General features: G+C 42.6%; 1 protein-coding gene across 6 annotated transcripts in view; it reads right to left on the bottom strand.

Annotated features, from left to right (window-relative positions):
* Nucleotides 1-19,500, bottom strand: part of PDE1C (phosphodiesterase 1C) — a 518,371-nt gene that overhangs the window by 418,667 nt on the left and 80,204 nt on the right. The window contains exon 1 of one of the 6 annotated variants that reach the window (XM_048839022.2): nucleotides 11,588-11,716. The exons of the other annotated variants lie outside the window; for them this stretch is intronic. Coding sequence (XP_048694979.1) covers nucleotides 11,588-11,672 — 85 coding nt within the window. The 5' untranslated portion in view covers nucleotides 11,673-11,716. Of the gene's footprint in view, nucleotides 1-11,587; nucleotides 11,717-19,500 lie in introns of those variants that run through there. 6 annotated transcript variants of the gene reach the window in all.

The following is a 19,500-nucleotide window of genomic DNA, read 5'->3' as shown; positions in this document are numbered from 1 at the left end:
CCTCCACCCCCCCACACAAATTCACTCTCCTGCTGGTGCTAGCCCATCCAAAGTGACAACTCTTTACATAATCAAGTCGGGCTATTTCCTGCATAGATCCAGGTTTTCTCACATCCCCCCCACCCCCATACACACACAAACTCACTCTCCTGCTGGTAATAGCTCATCTAAACTGACCACTCTCCAAGTTTAAATCCAAGTTAAACCAGAACATCGGGGGGGGGGGGGGTAGGAAAAAACAAGAGGAAACAGGCTACCTTGCATAATGACTTAGCCACTCCCAGTCTCTATTTAAGCCTAAATTAATAGTATCCAATTTGCAAATGAATTCCAATTCAGCAGTTTCTCGCTGGAGTCTGGATTTGAAGTTTTTTTGTTTTAAGATAGCGACCTTCATGTCTGTGATTGCGTGACCAGAGAGATTGAAGTGTTCTCCGACTGGTTTATGAATGTTATAATTCTTGACATCTGATTTGTGTCCATTTATTCTTTTACGTAGAGACTGTCCAGTTTGACCAATGTACATGGCAGAGGGGCATTGCTGGCACATGATGGCATATATCACATTGGTGGATGTGCAGGTGAAGGAGCCTCTGATAGTGTGGCTGATGTTATTAGGCCCTGTGATGGTGTCCCCTGAATAGATATGTGGGCACAATTGGCAACGGGCTTTGTTGCAAGGATAAGTTCCTGGGTTAGTGGTTCTGTTGTGTGGTATGTGGTTGTTGGTCAGTATTTGCTTCAGGTTGCGGGGCTGTCTGTAGGACAAATGGGATTGAAGTTTCCTCAGGAAGTCAGTGGTGTCTCGAAGGTAGCTGGGAGTGCTGGTAGCGTAGGGCCTGAGGAGGGAGTCTACATAGCCAGACAATCCTGTTGTCAGGGTGCCAATGCCTGAAATGATGGGGCGCCCAGGATTTCCAGCACTCCCAGCTACCTTCGAGACACCACTGACTTCCTGAGGAAACTTCAATCCATCGGTGATCTTCCTGATAACACCATCCTGGCTACTATGGATGTAGAAGCCCTCTACACCAACATTCCACACAAAGATGGACTACAAGCCGTCAAGAACACTATCCCCGATAATGTCACGGCTAACCTGGTGGCTGAACTTTGTGACTTTGTCCTTACCCATAACTATTTCACATTTGGGGACAATGTATACCTTCAGATCAGCGGCACTGCTATGGGTACCCGCATGGCCCCACAGTATGCCAACATTTTTATGGCTGATTTAGAACAACGCTTCCTCAGCTCTCGTCCCCTAAAGCCCCTACTCTACTTGCGCTATATTGATGACATCTTCATCATCTGGACCCATGGAAAAGAAGCCCTTGAGGAATTCCACCATGATTTCAACAATTTCCATCCCACCACCAACCTCAGCCTGGTCCAGTCCACACAAGAGATCCACTTCCTGGACACTACAGTGCTAATAAACAATGGCCACATAAACACCACCCTATACCGGAAACCTACTGACCGCTATTCCTACCTGCATGCCTCCAGCTTTCACCCTGACCACACCACACGATCCATCGTCTACAGCCAAGCTCTGCGATACAACCGCATTTGCTCCAACCCCTCAGACAGAGACAAACACCTACAAGATCTCTGTCAAGCTTTCTTACAACTACAATACCCACCTGCAGAAGTAAAGAAACAGATTGATAGAGCCAGAAGAGTTCCCAGAAGTTACCTACTACAGGACAGGCCTAACAAAGAAAATAACAGAACGCCACTAGCGGTCACCTTCAGCCCCCAACTAAAACCCCTCCAACGCATTATTAAGGATCTACAACCTATCCTAAAGGATGACCCAACACTCTCACAAGTCTTGGGAGACAGGCCAGTCCTTGCCTACAGACAGCCCCGCAACCTGAAGCAAATACTCACCAACAACCACATACCACACAACAGAACCACTAACCCAGGAACTTATCCTTGCAACAAAGCCCGTTGCCAGTTGTGCCCACATATCTATTCAGGGGACACCATCACAGGGCCTAATAACATCAGCCACACTATCAGAGGCTCCTTCACCTGCACATCCACCAATGTGATATATGCCATCATGTGCCAGCAATGCCCCTCTGCCATGTACATTGGTCAAACTGGACAGTCTCTACGTAAAAGAATAAATGGACACAAATCAGATGTCAAGAATTATAACATTCATAAACCAGTCGGAGAACACTTCAATCTCTCTGGTCACGCAATCACAGACATGAAGGTCGCTATCTTAAAACAAAAAAACTTCAAATCCAGACTCCAGCGAGAAACTGCTGAATTGGAATTCATTTGCAAATTGGATACTATTAATTTAGGCTTAAATAGAGACTGGGAGTGGCTAAGTCATTATGCAAGGTAGCCTGTTTCCTCTTGTTTTTTCCTACCCCCCCCCCCCCAGATGTTCTGGTTTAACTTGGATTTAAACTTGGAGAGTGGTCAGTTTAGATGAGCTATTACCAGCAGGAGAGTGAGTTTGTGTGTGTATGGGGGTGGGGGGGATGTGAGAAAACCTGGATCTATGCAGGAAATAGCCCGACTTGATTATGTAAAGAGTTGTCACTTTGGATGGGCTAGCACCAGCAGGAGAGTGAATTTGTGTGGGGGGGTGGAGGGTGAGAAAACCTGGATTTGTGCTGGAAATGGCCCACCTGTTGATCACTTTAGATAAGCTATTACCAGCAGGACAGTGGGGTGGGAGGAGGTATTGTTTCATATTCTCTGTGTGTATATAAAGTCTGCTGCAGTTTCCACGGTATACATCTGATGAAGTGAGCTGTAGCTCACGAAAGCTCATGCTCAAATAAATTGGTTAGTCTCTAAGGTGCCACAAGTACTCCTTTTCTTTTTGCAAATGGATTTAATGAGACTAATGACTGTGAAGTGCAAAACAAGATAATTTTGTTAGGCAGACATGAAACACTGACTATTTGATTCGTATTGAGTTTAGCACCTTCTGCAGGCTGTAACTTGCAGCTGTTACTCAGCTAAAAGTCTCATTGATCCCTGGATAAAGCTTAAGTAAACAGGGCTTGCAGAAGGAATCTTCCCTCCCCCAGGGTTGGAAATCATCGGTGCAGCCTCTCACTGTGCTCCCCATCCAACACCATACATAAAAGACAGAGAGACAACCCCATTGTTTATGCCCCTGAACAACCCATCTCTGCTACCAGAGACAGCCATATTGGAACACTGCTCTGTGGTTCATATACACTTATGAGCCGTGTGTCTCTGCTTCCTCTCCCTAAAGAAGTAGCATGATCCAGTGGTTGGGATGCTAGTCTAGGACTCGGGAGACATGGGCTCAATTCCTCACTCTGCTGCAGACTTCCTGTGTAACCTTGGGCAAGTCATTTAGTTGGTCAGTTCGCCTGTGCCTCATTTCGCCATCTGTAAAATGGGGATAATAGCACTTCCCTACCTCACAAGGGTGTTGTGGGGATAAATACATTAAAGAATGTGAGGTGCTCTATTGAAGAGTGACTCACCAGCTGACATACCCCCTCATGGCAGGGCAAAGCACAGCAGGACCTTTCCCCCAGTGGCCTTGTTCTGACAGCCATTCAGGGCCAGTGGTGATTCCGTTCTTCTAGTAACTTGTCCTTCCACCAAGGTCATGTAGTCTCAACCCTTCCAGGGTAACAATATCCCAAATAAAGTTTCCAGCAACACTAGTAGTCATCCATACAGTCTCTCTCCCCGCTCCCGGGCTCCTCTTCAATCCCACTCTTCTGCTCCTGGGCTCCTCTTCAATCCCACTCTTCTTTCAGAGTAGCAGGTTCCTGGGTTTCTCCCCAGGAGAACTCAAACACCCCTGAACAAAACCACGAAGAACATTAGCTGCTGGTACCCACCCTGGGCCTGAGTTTAGTCCCTCTGGGTTCTTTGACCCACAGGGCTACATACCTGGAACCTTGCCCCTGTTTTAGGGCCCACCACAGAGTTAGCTCCTTCCTGTAGCTTCCCCATACTTCCCCCCCCCCAGAAGGCAGAAGCGGGCTCTCAACTGGGGATACATGTACGCTTGGGGGTACACACAGATCTTCCAGGGGGGTACATCAACTGATATCTAGATATTTGCCTAATTTTACAACAGGCTACAAAAAAAGCACTAGTGAAGTCAGTACAAACTAAAATGTCATAAATGACTAGTTTATACTGCTCTATATACACTATACACTGAAATTTAAGTATAGTATGTATATTCCAATTGATTTATTTTAGAATTATATGGTAAAAATTAGAAAGACAGACATTTTTCAGTAATAGTGTGCTGTGACTTTTGTATTTTTATGTTTGATTTTGAAAGCAAATAGTTTTTAAGTGAGGTGAAACTTGGGGGTATGCAAAACAAATCAGATTCCTGGAATGGGTACAGTAGTCTGGACAAGATGAGAGCCAGTGCCCTACACCCCTTCTCTCCTAGATCTCCAACTTCCTGAGTCTCTCTCCTCACTGTTCTTCTGAATTCCTTCCTTTATGATGACAATCAGCTCTTCCTCAGCAGGGTCTGATAACAAATTGAGTCTACACCCCCTTCCAGGTATAGAGAAGTGGTCTAATTGAGCCTTCAGGCTCTCATTAACCCTTTTGCTGCCAGTATGGGTTGTACACACAATCTCATGCTCAGATACTATTGTAAGATAGATAAATCAGTTGAATCACAGTGGTGATGTTACATATCTAGAAAGTTGAGGGCAGTCAAAATTCAAAAAAATTATACAAGGTAATCAGAGGAATTCTCCTTAGGAGTGACAATAATGATTTTATCCACTATCACCTTTCCTCCTTGTCTAAAGCTTATGAGCTTATTTTCCTACATGCAAGGCCCAACCATGGCGGATAATGCTGCTTGCTCTCACATGTCAAAACACAGTGCAAAGGTTTTACATTTCACAGCTTCCCTTAGAAATGAAATTGACAGGGAAAAAAATACTTTAGAAGTGATCCATACTAAGGTGCCACAGCACGAATCTGATCCCGTTTCAACTCCACTGAGTTTGGCCTCAGAACTGGCAATGATCTTTCACCTCAGAATTATTTTGACATACAAGAGGTCAACCCAGGACACAGATTTTTTAATTGTGTGCCAAGATATATACCATGGGGCAAAGTGGTCTAGTACAAGAAGCAGATAAGTCCTCAGTTGGTGTAAATCATCATAACTCTATTAAAGGATTGCCAGGCCTTTGCAGTGGAAGTAAAGTAACTTTCTAGTAAAGCTCATGTAGGCTCCATCCTATAAAGTGCTGAGCACACCTATGAAATGTTGAGCCCCCTACTCCCATTGAAATCCCTCTCTCCCTTATAGATTAAGAGATTCCCAGGCCAGAAGGGACCATTGTGATCATCTAGCCTGACCTCCTGTATATAGAGCTTCCCCAAAATAATTTCTAGAGCTTGTCTTTTAGAAAAACATCCAATCTTAATTTAAAAATTGCCCATGATGGAGAATCCACCATGACTTTTGGAAAATTGTTCCAACAGGCAACTACTCTTAAAAATTTACACCTTCTCTCCATTGGATGGTGTTCCACTGTGCTCTGTGAGATTGAAGAGCCCACTATCAAATATTTATTCCCCATGTAGGAACCACAACTGCAAAGACGTAAAAGAGCGAATCATAACAGGAATTCATGTTGCTTATTATTGCATCAGGGTGCAATTCACCACTGTGTAGAGGGCCAGCACAAGTCTACACCTCACCCACATAATTCTGATCTGAACATCCATGGAAGTGAAGTGAATTTCATGCATAGCAAACAGACATATCAGACAGGTTTGAGTCCAGCTTTGTAATTTGGGAATGGAGTTAATAGCAACTTATACCTTTTTAGATTCTCGTTCCACAAAAAGTTTCTTAGAGAGACAAGGTGAGTGAGGTAATATCTTTTATTGGACCAACTTCTGTTGGTGAGAGAGACAAGCTTTAGAGCTTACACAGAGCTCTTCTTCAGGTCTGGTAAAAACCTGAACCAGACCTGTAGAGAAGTTATGTGTAAGCTTGAAAGCTTGTCTTTCTCACCAACAGACGTTAGTCCAACAAAAGATATTACCTCATCCACCTTGTGTCTCTAATACCTTGAGACCAACATGGCTACAACAACACTGCATACAATATATTTGTTGTCAGTTTTCTTTTCTCTACAATTGTTTTTCCTTTCTTTATATCATATTGTATCTATATTGGTTTCAGAGTATTGTGACAAATTATTTAATAAAATAATTAAAATAAAGACATACATTTTTATCATATAGCTAGGTTAGTATCACAGTATCATGCTTAGAATTCCCAGTTCTACTGGTTCAGGTGGCAAGATACTTGACCTAAACATCAAAATTACTAATATCAGTTCTTCTCTATCTAAAAACAGTGGTAAGCAGAACTCTTTTAGTTGCATCACTGGAACAGGGTTTTTTAAAAATTCATGGAACAGCTTACTACTGGTGAAATATGCTGACTGAAATCTCTAGTGACTGAAGTTTTCTATCTGCAGAACAGAAACAGCTCATTCATATGCAAGTGGAGGTCTCTTCACACTACCCCCAAACTAGAATTCAGTCCTGACTTGGAAGCCCCAGTTCCAGAGGTGGAAATGTACTTCAGGCTCCTCAACGTCTCTGCCAACAGTGGTACCAATTATGTTGTTTTTCCTGACATTGGACATATCGCCACTAGAAAATGGACTCAGCCCACGAAATGCATTTTACCTTGGCCACCAAAGAGTGATCATTTTCTTTCACAGCAATCCACAGAAGGAAAAATCTGAAAAGCCACTAAATTAGGTTAACGCATAGCATAGTTAGTGGGACGTTTGTAATCTGCTTGTATTTGGGAAGTGCAGTGCTGACTCCAGGTGCCGTCCTAATGCACTAACATGGCTCTTTAAAGAAGAGAAGTACATGTGAGCAGCACAGAACAAATGTGGGGTGAGGCACCCATACCATCTCAACTGCAAAGATGTTTTCCACCAAAAGTACCTCTTCTAAAAGCTTTTGCAGATGATCAAGCAAGCTCCAGGAGTTAGCACTGCACTTCTGAAGAAGCTGAAGGGAATCCCATTGTGACGACCATGAAAAAAATGCAACCTCATTACAGGAAAGATAAATTTAGGCTCCCTACCCCCCTCCCTCAGGGGTGTCAATGTAATATTACAATTCCCTTGTTTTTCCCCCAAAGATTGAAAAAAAATTATTCCTAAGAATGTGTGGGCAATACTTGTTATCATTTCCGGTACATAAAAAACAACTATGTATGGTCAGTCAGATTGACATTTATTTTACGTTAAGAGAATAAAAACAGAACAAAAGTAAAACTTCCATAAAAGAGTACAGTGTGGGTGTAGCAGATAGGATCTGATCAGATTACAAAATGGCAGCTGCCATCAGAAGAACTCCTAAAAATTTAAAGTTACAGTACACATAAATAGCAACTATTATCTAGCTAATGTAAAGACAGTCTTTCAATTGAACAGAAAAATAAGTACAGTGCAAACTTCATATCTTTCTCACTTGTTTGATGCTTGATTGTCCACAACCCTCTTTGAATAAAAATCTGAACCATACATGTCAGCTAGTTTGAATATTGGAACTTCTGCTAAGAGCCTGTCAAGTGAAAATGTCAGAGAAACACAGAATCATTTTCCTCTAACAAGGAACTTTAGGGGTAAAGCAGTTTGCCTTATTCTAATAAAGCTACACTCTCACACTCTGCTTCACTGTAGAACCTTTACTTAAAAGTTCTCCAGCCCCACTCCTGCCTGGAGTCATATGACAGATTTAAATAAACAGTGCACATATCTTCACAAGTCACAATATTTATATAACCAATGCACAAAATAGATGACCAAGGTAAATTTCTGCAGTAACCTAATAAGAACATTGTGTGTATATGCACTTCATAAATACACTTCCCTGGGTCACCACTTGAAATTTAACATCAAAATGGGGTTCAATCAATGAATCAGAAAATCACAGACTTTGAAGACACAGAGGAAACAGAGCTTATGAACAAATATTGACCAGAGACTGAACTACCATTGATCTGGACACAAACCTCCCATTTATTTTAACTGGAGCTCAGCACGCAGAATGGTGGCGGAGTCCTTTTTAATGACAGTGGAGCTCAGAGAATCTTTGCTGCAAGATCTCATAAATGGTGGACAACATTATTATGAATCACACCCATAAAACCATTTATTTCAGGCCAGTGTTCCCCCCCAGTACCTAAACAATGTTGAGTTACAGTAGAATTCCCAACCAATTCAGTTACTTCTAATCGTTATAACTGTATTCTATAACAATACATTCATTAGACTCATGTGACTAGGATACTTAAAACAAAATGCTATTCAAACACTTCTGGATATGAAAAGCACAGAGTTAAAATTAGCTTTTAATCATAGAAAAAATGAACAACAAAGAAGGAAAATATAATCTTGTTGACATTTTTGTTTACCATCTTCTCAAGTTGAATGACAGTGGGTCTGATTCTTCACTTCCTTGCATGTTTAGTTTAGTCAATTAGACCAGGTAGATATGAAACAGTAGATACAAAACACTGGCATTCTGATACACTAGTGTTCTACACTCACTATGCACCAGAGTGACAAGACATGGTGGCAAGGCAAGAAACAGGCACTGTGTTTTCATCGTTAGTCTTTTAAACTTTCAATTGCACTCTGATTTGTTTATTTCTGAATGGGGAAATTGGCTACAGAGATAATTTATCTTTCTGGAAGAATTCAAATCAATAGCCCCACTCCAGGCAAAAAGTTCACAGACTGTGCAATGTCCAGATGGAACGGGGAGTCAAATAAAGATCTCAGAACAAACACTTACTACTAGGTAGACTTATTAACCTGAATGGTCCCATAGAAATCACAAGACTTGATTCATAGGCCCACTGTGGTCCCTTTGAATAACTCCACTAGTGCAAAAGGACCATAAACCCAATTTAAGTGGCTACTCAGGAAGTCTCCACCTGGTGTAAAGCACTACACCATGACTCCTCACAACCCCAGTTATAACGGCTGTCGCTGGGAGAAAGGAGCATAGCCAGAGTCTCTGCTTTCCTGATATTCCCAGCTGCCGGAACTGTTTCTTTGGGCCACCAATACTGGGCTGAAAATTACAGCAGCCTTGAACTTGCTCTAATTAACACTATGGCATGAACAGGACACTGACCAGCACCAGAATGATGACACTATGAGGGTTGCATGAATGCCTGGAACCAAAGAACAGAGCTGTGGAAAAAGGGCATTTCCCCAATCCCACACAACTAATCTTCAATATTAGGCTCAAACCCTTCTCCAAGAAAAGCGACAATAAGTCTAATTGTAAACCATCATTAAGCAAACAGCCACACAGTAAGTCATCTCCTAGCTGGAAGACAGCAATTAGATGCATAGACAAATTAAAATGTACATAGCATGTCATTTTACACAGAGCTCCACCTCAGCAGACTGCTTTCAGCCTGATATGGTTACTGTATTAGTGCCTAATCCTCAAAAGTACTGAGTTCCCACAATTCCTATTAACCCCAATAAAAGTTGTGGGAGCTCCATATTTCCAAGGAATCACTGAGACTCTTTGAAAACCTGGTTCTAAATACCGAGGCAGAATTCTCTTCCAATTAAAAGGAAGAAACACTAAAGTTAAGACCATTCCTCATAGTTTTTAGTTGGCAGGCAATCGCTAAGAAATATTCACACTCTTCAGTACAGAAACTTACACATATTTGATTACTCAAGAATCCTTTGTGTACTAGTAATCTTAGGAAGCATGTTTGCAAAGTTATCACAAATGCATACGTCAAACCAGTGCACATTTGTGAAGCCACACAGATCCTTTTGAAATATACCTATCATATTTTATTATTTCTACATACTATAGTGTACAATAACATGAAAATGGTTAGTTGTTTTCCTTGGGTACCCGTTTGTGCATAAATCTTGAGGAAAACATCTGTGAGATAACATGACTACTACCTTAAACCCCAAGAAGTAGGAATTGTAAATCCAGGTCCTTTGACGCAAAATCTGGTTCTGTTTTCTCTAGCATAACTCGTAATAACAGACAAATAGCCAAAACAGAAATCTTGTTGGTTCTAAGTATGTATTAATAACATTAACCACACACACAAATGCTTTGTTGCCTAAGCTAGTGATGTGTCCTTCCGAGGCCCAAAAGAGAACAGCACCATGGGAATGCTAGTCCCCCAAACTGCCACAGAGTGATGCAAAGTGATGCCAAATAACTATTTATTCATAAAGATACAAGGTGTTAAATAGGGCTTTATAATGGAATCTTGATGAAATTTTATTATGGAGAGGTGGTCGCCTCTCCACAGTTAAAGTAAAATAAAAATAGTGCATAATATTTGTGTTGTAGTTTTCCTCTTCAAAGTGCTGTATGAACATTAACATACTGCTATATGAAAATATTTCCCTGCAGTGCATACTCTAACTTTAAATAGCTCTCCCAGAAAGTTTAGGTTTTAACAGTTCAAAAGCCATTACAACTTAAGACAGAGGCTTGGAAGACGAGAAAAGGAAGTTCTCACATCCAACAAAAAGTTTGCATCCGTCATTAGAGAATGAAATTCTGCACTCAGTTACACCGATGTAAATCCAGAATAAAACTCCACTGACTTCACTAGTGCAAGAGAGCAGAATTTGAGTCAATTTCTAAAAGATATACATAAAGTGATGGTTTCTTCCACATAGATTATCCAAAATTCCCACTTGGATTACAAAGAAAAATAAAATCGGCATGGTGGCTTGTTTTCTTTTTGAGATATACAGGGATTTGCATAATGCAGCCCAGTGAGATGTAAAATTTTGAAAGAACAGCCTGTTCAGATTACGCAGCACGCCTAACCTTTGCACAGCAAGCCTCACAAAGAAAAAAAAAATCTGCAGACACCTGTAGCTTTGAGAAGGCTCACTTTTTCTCCCCTGCCAGCACAATGAACACCAAGCAGCAAACCCATTCCTTATGTAAACAACTGCACCAGGAACAAACATGGCCCTAGAAATTAAAACCTCTCCTGATGCACAAATCTAGAATTTTTTTCTTTTTATATATATATAAAAAAGAGATTATATGTTTCTACTTTAACTAGAAAATAGCACATGGTCATAAGTTTTTGAAAGCCTACTAGATGAGCAGAGAAATAATAAAAAACAAACCCCCAAGCTCCCAGTGCTTATGTTACTGGACTTGTCGGAAGAAAATGCATCAAGCAAGTTAGAAACATGTAATCCTAAAACACAGGCTTTCCTGAGATAAGGCTCCAAAACAAAAAGTTGTGCAAATCTCTTAATTAAACTATTCCAAAAACACAGATAAAAGGGTTTAGAGCAGCTACAAGTCAAAGGCAAATTTCTTCGACAGAGGAAAATAAAGGAAACAGCTAGATACAAAGCAAAGCGAAAAAGTTACAGGACATCTATGCATTCCAAAAAGCATTGTTGGTGGATAAACAGTCTCCTCATACTGTGCCTAATATACAAAGAAAGCTAGAAGAAAAGGGAGGGAGGGAAATAAAACCAAGAATTAAAACAAAAAGCCTCACCAATTGTAAAGCTAAAGCCATCAATGCTGAAAGTGGCACTCCGGCATTTTTTAAATCCTTCTTTTCTACCGCTTGGCTCTGTCATGATCCTGTCAGTTTGTACTCCAGCAGCAGTAGTTCTCCCCTCGTGGAATCAGAGCTTCTGAGCTAGCAATTAGCTGTCCTTGTATCTCTGCCTGTAGCAGCACTCACACCCGACTTCACACATCTCCTAACGCAGAGAGCTGAATCCGAAAGACATGAAACCAGCAGTATTCTCCACCCCCTAAAACTGCCGCTGGCGTGTTATCGACATGCCTACTCAGAGTTTAACAACTGGTTAGAGGCTCTGGGACCCAAACTTAACAGGCAATTAGTAAAAAGAAAAGGAGTACTTGTGGCACCTTAGAGACTAACCAATTTATTTGAGCATAAGCTTTCGTGAGCTACAGCTCACTTCATCAGATGTTTACCGTGGAAACTGCAGCAGACTTTATATACACACAGAGAATATGAAACAATACCTCCTCCCACCCCACTCTCCTGCTGGTAATAGCTTATCTAAAGTGATCAACAGGTGGGCCATTTCCAGCACAAATCCAGGTTTTCTCACCCTCCACCCCCCCACACAAATTCACTCTCCTGCTGGTGCTAGCCCATCCAAAGTGACAACTCTTTACATAATCAAGTCGGGCTATTTCCTGCATAGATCCAGGTTTTCTCACATCCCCCCCACCCCCATACACACACAAACTCACTCTCCTGCTGGTAATAGCTCATCTAAACTGACCACTCTCCAAGTTTAAATCCAAGTTAAACCAGAACATCTGGGGGGTGGGGGGTAGGAAAAAACAAGAGGAAACAGGCTACCTTGCATAATGACTTAGCCACTCCCAGTCTCTATTTAAGCCTAAATTAATAGTATCCAATTTGCAAATGAATTCCAATTCAGCAGTTTCTCGCTGGAGTCTGGATTTGAAGTTTTTTTGTTTTAAGATAGCGACCTTCATGTCTGTGATTGCGTGACCAGAGAGATTGAAGTGTTCTCCGACTGGTTTATGAATGTTAGAATTCTTGACATCTGATTTGTGTCCATTTATTCTTTTACGTAGAGACTGTCCAGTTTGACCAATGTACATGGCAGAGGGGCATTGCTGGCACATGATGGCATATATCACATTGGTGGATGTGCAGGTGAAGGAGCCTCTGATAGTGTGGCTGATGTTATTAGGCCCTGTGATGGTGTCCCCTGAATAGATATGTGGGCACAACTGGCAACGGGCTTTGTTGCAAGGATAAGTTCCTGGGTTAGTGGTTCTGTTGTGTGGTATGTGGTTGTTGGTGAGTATTTGCTTCAGGTTGCGGGGTTGTCTGTAGGCAAGGACTGGCCTGTCTCCCAAGACTTGTGAGAGTGTTGGGTCATCCTTTAGGATAGGTTGTAGATCCTTAATAATGCGTTGGAAGGGTTTTAGTTGGGGGCTGAAGGTGACCGCTAGTGGCGTTCTGTTATTTTCTTTGTTAGGCCTGTCCTGTAGTAGGTAACTTCTGGGAACTCTTCTGGCTCTATCAATCTGTTTCTTTACTTCTGCAGGTGGGTATTGTAGTTGTAAGAAAGCTTGACAGAGATCTTGTAGGTGTTTGTCTCTGTCTGAGGGGTTGGAGCAAATGCGGTTGTATCGCAGAGCTTGGCTGTAGACGATGGATCGTGTGGTGTGGTCAGGGTGAAAGCTGGAGGCATGCAGGTAGGAATAGCGGTCAGTAGGTTTCCGGTATAGGGTGGTGTTTATGTGGCCATTGTTTATTAGCACTGTAGTGTCCAGGAAGTGGATCTCTTGTGTGGACTGGACCAGGCTGAGGTTGGTGGTGGGATGGAAATTGTTGAAATCATGGTGGAATTCCTCAAGGGCTTCTTTTCCATGGGTCCAGATGACGAAGATGTCATCAATATAGCGCAAGTAGAGTAGGGGCTTTAGGGGACGAGAGCTGAGGAAGCGTTGTTCTAAATCAGCCATAAAAATGTTGGCATACTGTGGGGCCATGCGGGTACCCATAGCAGTGCCGCTGATCTGAAGGTATACATTGTCCCCAAATGTGAAATAGTTATGGGTAAGGACAAAGTCACAAAGTTCAGCCACCAGGTTAGCCGTGACATTATCGGGGATAGTGTTCTTGACGGCTTGTAGTCCATCTTTGTGTGGAATGTTGGTGTAGAGGGCTTCTACATCCATAGTAGCCAGGATGGTGTTATCAGGAAGATCACCGATGGATTGAAGTTTCCTCAGGAAGTCAGTGGTGTCTCGAAGGTAGCTGGGAGTGCTGGTAGCGTAGGGCCTGAGGAGGGAGTCTACATAGCCAGACAATCCTGCTGTCAGGGTGCCAATGCCTGAGATGATGGGGCACCCAGGATTTCCAGGTTTATGGATCTTGGGTAGTAGATAGAATATCCCAGGTCGGGGTTCCAGGGGTGTGTCTGTGCGGATTTGATCTTGTGCTTTTTCAGGAAGTTTCTTGAGCAAATGCTGTAGTTGCTTTTGGTAACTCTCAGTGGGATCATAGGGTAATGGCTTGTAGAAACTCGTGTTGGAGAGCTGCCGAGCAGCCTCTTGTTCATATTCCGACCTATTCATGATGACAACAGCACCTCCTTTGTCAGCCTTTTTGATTATGATGTCAGAGTTGTTTCTGAGGCTGTGGATGGCATTGCGTTCCGCATGGCTGAGGTTATGGGGCAAGTGATGCTGCTTTTCCACAATTTCAGCCCGTGCACGTCGGCGGAAGCACTCTATGTAGAAGTCCAGTCTGCTGTTTCGACCTTCAGGAGGAGTCCATCTAGAATCCCTCTTTCTGTAGTGTTGGCAGGGAGACCTCTGTGGATTAGTATGTTGTTCAGAGGTATTTTGGAAATATTCCTTGAGACGGAGACGTCGAAAATAGGATTCTAGGTCACCACAGAACTGTATCATGTTCGTGGGGGTGGAGGGGCAGAAGGAGAGGCCCCGAGATAGAACAGCTGCTTCTGCTGGGCTGAGAGTATAGTTGGATAGGTTAACAATATTGCTAGGTGGGGTGAGGGAACCATTGCTGTGGCCCCTTGTAGCATGTAGTAGTTTAGAAAGTTTAGTGTCTTTTTTCTTTTGTAGAGAAGCAAAGTGTGCGTTGTAAATGGCTTGTCTAGTTTTAGTAAAATCCAGCCACGAGGAAGTTTGTGTGGAAGGTTGGTTCTTTATGAGAGTATCCATTTTTGAGAGCTCATTCTTAATCTTTCCCTGTTTGCTGTAGAGGATCTTGATCAGGTGATTCCGCAGTTTCTTTGAGAGCGTGAGGCACAAGCTGTCAGCATAGTCTGTGTGGTATGTAGATTGTAATGGATTTTTTACCTTGTCACTTTGGATGGGCTAGCACCAGCAGGAGAGTGAATTTGTGTGGGGGGGTGGAGGGTGAGAAAACCTGGATTTGTGCTGGAAATGGCCCACCTGTTGATCACTTTAGATAAGCTATTACCAGCAGGACAGTGGGGTGGGAGGAGGTATTGTTTCATATTCTCTGTGTGTATATAAAGTCTGCTGCAGTTTCCACGGTAAACATCTGATGAAGTGAGCTGTAGCTCACGAAAGCTCATGCTCAAATAAATTGGTTAGTCTCTAAGGTGCCACAAGTACTCCTTTTCTTTTTGCGAATACAGACTAACACGGCTGTTCCTCTGAAACCAGGCAATTAGTGTAACACTCCTGAGTCAACAAGTCAATTGTCAAATTTCTGGGAAGGAGTTCAGTATACAATTAAAATAACCTGAAGTGTTGAATTTTGCTAGAATCTAAGCACCGGCACTCCTTGTATTCCATGTAGTATTGGATATATTTTGCTTTCCACAACCAACTCTCTGTACAATTTTTAATAAGTATGTACCCAAATACCTGGATGCTAATATCTAAACTGGTGACAGGTTTCAGAGTGGTAGCCGTGTTAGTCTGTATCAGCAAAAACAACAAGAAGTCCTTGTGGCACCTTAGAGACTAACAAATTTATTTGGGCATAAGCTTTCGTGGGCTAGAACCCACTTCCTCGGATGCATGGAGCTTAATCTGTTAGTCTCTAAAGTGCCAAAAGGACTCCTCGCTGTTTTTGCTAATATGCTAAACTGTATTGTTAAATTTATCCACCTAAATTTGGGTTATTGCTGATTATGCACTATATATATCTTATGACTTTTAAAACAAACACAAAGTATTTGTGGATAATTTAAGCACTATACCCAGATTTACAGACACTCTTTTCTTAACCTGTGTATTATATAATTTTCTAACATTAGCTTTAAACCCCTGCCTTTATAACTCTCCTAGTTTATGGAGGCTTCAGATGTGCAGCAAATTATAGTGCTCAAATTCCAGCCCAGTGCTTGTGGGCAACACTAGTGTTTTAATCCCACTCAAGGTAACATGAAGACACATGCTTATAATGCACCATCAATGAACAGTTTCTTATAGTTGTATATCTCCGAAAACACATATATTGGCAGTAATTTAACCATTAGAGCAGATACAACTATGAGACAATACTAAAAGTAAATTATCAGTGACATTGAAGCATCCAGCAAAACCTCTGAAAAACTGAAAAGCCTGCAGGCTCTACCTTTCCTCAGCAGTTGCTACCACAAAAATAATACACTGCATTTAGCACTTTTGTCCAAGGATCTCTAAGCACTTTGACAATATTAACCGAGCTTTGCAATACACTGGTGAAATAAGTAAGCATTACTGCCATTTGTCCATTTTTATGAATGGACAAACTGGAGCAGAGCAGTTAAGAAAGCTATGATGTTTGCATAGCAGGTTAGTGGCAGATCAGGAAGGCTGATCCTTAGTCAGGGGGCAGGGCTATCAAGAAGGCCAGGGCTTTATAAAGCAGTGAGCAAGCAACCAGGGAGCTTTGCGACCAGGGACCACTAACAGGGAGTTTCGAGAGGGAGTTGGAAAGGGGGCAAGGTACACTTGCCATTCTTTAAAACCTTTAAACTAAACTATAATCAAAACTTCTTGATTTAAAACAAAAACCCTATCATTACCTAGGTAGCTGTAGGAGAGAATGCAGGCAGAAGCCCAGCAGCAGAGTGGGGACTATCCTGTTTATTGCACTCGGTGTAGTATGTAGGATTACCTGCCCTGTGGGCGGGTGGTATATGTGCTCCTGGCCTCAGAGACCATGTACGGGCTTTGGAGGCCAAGGTCGCGAAACTGGAGTAGCTAAGGGAGGCAGAGAGGTATGTTGATGAAGCTTTCCAGGACACTGTAGATTTGTCCCACCTCTGGTCATACAGCTCCTGCGCTGTTAAGGAGGATGAAAGGCCCAGAGAAGGAAAGCAGTCAATGGGAGCAAAGGGAAACCTTCCCATAGTTGGGACCCTCCTTCCAGATGATGTTGGGGTATCCTCTCGCACTGAGGTTACCTCTCTGTGGGAGGGAACTCCAGTCATTAGGAAAAGGCAGGTGTTAGTAATGGGAGATTCAATCATTAGAAACATAGATAGCTGGGTTTGTGATGACTAGGAGAACTGTATGGTGACTTGCCTGCCTGGTGCGAAGGTTGCAGATCTCTCTCAAGGCATCTAGATAGACCAGCGGTTCCCAAACTTGTTCCACCGCTTGTGCAGGGAAAGCCCCTGGCGGGCCGTGCCAGTTTGTTTACCTGCCGCGTCCGCAGGTTCGGCCAATCGCGGCTCCCAGTGGCCACGGTTCGCTGCTCCAGGCCAATGGGAGCTGCTGGAAGTGGCAGCCAGTACGTCCCTCAGCCTGCGCCACTTCCAGCAGCTCCCATTGGCCTGGAGCAGCGAACCGCGGCCACTGGGAGCCGCGATCGGCCGAACCTGCCTCCACGGCAGGTAAACAAACCAGTGCGGCCCGCCAGGGGCTTTCCCTGCACAAGCGGCAGAACAAGTTTGGGAACCACTGAGATAGACTTATGTGTAGTGCTGCGGAGGAGCCGGTGGTCATGGTACATGTAGGTACCAATGACATAGGGAAGGGTAGGAGAGACATCCTGCAGGCCAAATTTTGGCTGCTAGGAAAGAGACTGAAATCCAGGACCTCTAGGGTGGCATTCTCAGAAATGCTTCCAGTTCCACGCGCAGGGCCAGGTAGGCAGGCAGAGCTTCAGAGTCTCCATGCGTGGATGAGACGATGGTGTAGAGAGGAGGGGTTTAGATTTATTAGGAACTGGGGAAACTTTTGGTATAGGGGGAGCCTATACAGGAAGGATGGGCTCCACCTCACCAAAGTGGATCCAGACTGCTGGCACTTAACATTAAAAAGGTTGCAGAGCAGTTTTTAAACTAAGAGATGGGGGAAAGCCGATTGCTGCAGAGGCGCACATGGATCGGACAGAGACTTCTCTTAGAGGAGAGTCTATTGATAGAGATTCTCTAGGTTTTAGGCAGGAGGAGAGGATGGAAGAGGATAAAGTATGGGCCAGATCAGACGAGAAACAGTCACAAAGAATCTGACACATCAGAAAAGGGCAGACAAATAAACAGTGACAAGTTTTTAAAGTGCTTGTACACAAATGCTAGAATTCTAAATAATAAGATGGGTGAACTAGCATGCCTCATGTTAAAGGAGGATATTGATATAATAGGCATCACAGAAACCTGGTGGAGTGAGGACGATCAGTGGGACACAATCATTCCGGGGTACAAAATATATCAGAAGGACAGAACAGGTCATGGGGGGGGACACTATAGGTGAAAGAAAATGTAGAATAAAAAGAAATAAAAATCTTAAATGAATCCACATGTTCCATAGAATCTCTATGGATAGCAATTCCATGCTCTAATAAGAATATAACAGTAGGGATTTATTATCGACCACCTGACCAGGACAGTGATAGTGATGATGAAATGCTAAGGGAGATTACGGAGGCTATCAAAATAAAGAACTCAATAATAGTGGGGGATTTCAATTATCCCCATACCGACTGGGTACATGTCACCTCAGGATGAAATGCAGAGACAAAATTTCTCAATACTTTAAATGACTGCTTCTTGGAGCAGCTGGTACAGAAACCCACAAGGGGAGAGGCAACTCTCGATCTAGTCCTGCATGGAGTGCAGGATCTGGTCCAAAAGGTAACTATAACAGGACTGTTTGGAAATAGTGACCATAATATAACAACATTTAACATTCCTGTGGTGGGAAGAACACCTCAACACTCTAGCATTTAATTTCAGAAAGGGAAACTATGCAAAAATGAGGAGGTTAGTTAAACAGAAATTAAAAGGTACAGTGACTAGAGTGAAATCCCTGCAAGTTGCATGGACACTTTTCAAAGACACCATAATAGAGGCTCAACTTAAATGTATACCCCAAATTATAAAACACAGTAAAAGAACTAAAAAAGAGCCACCGTAGCTTAACAACCATGTAAAAGAAGCAGTAAGAGAGTGTCATAAATATAAAGGGAAGGGTAAACACCTTTAAAATCCCTCCTGGCCAGAGGAAAAGCCCTTTCACCTGTAAAGGGTTAAGAAGCTAGGATAACCTTGCTGGCACCTGACCAAAATGACCAATGAGGAGACAAGATACTTTCAAAGCTGGAGGGGGGGAGAAACAAAGGGTCTTGATCTGTCTGTGTGATGCTTTTGCCGGGGACAGAACAGGAATGGAGTCTTAGAATTTAGTAAGTAATCTAGCTAGATATGCATTAGAGTATGACTTCTTTAAATGGCTGAGAAAATAAACTGTGCTGAATGGAATGGATATTCCTGTCTTTGTGTCTTTTTGTAACTTAAGGTTTTGCCTAGAGGGATTCTCTATGTTTTGAATCTAATTACCCTGTAAGGTATTTACCATCCTGATTTTACAGAGGTGATTCTTTTTACTTTTTCTTCTATTAAATTCTTCTTGTAAGAAACTGAATGCTTTTTTCATTGTTCTTAAGATCAA

The sequence above is a fragment of the Caretta caretta genome, chromosome 2 (genome assembly GCF_965140235.1).
Source record: "Caretta caretta isolate rCarCar2 chromosome 2, rCarCar1.hap1, whole genome shotgun sequence".
In the NCBI taxonomy this organism is placed as follows: Eukaryota; Metazoa; Chordata; order Testudines; family Cheloniidae; genus Caretta; species Caretta caretta.
This window is presented reverse-complemented; position numbering and strand designations above follow the sequence as displayed.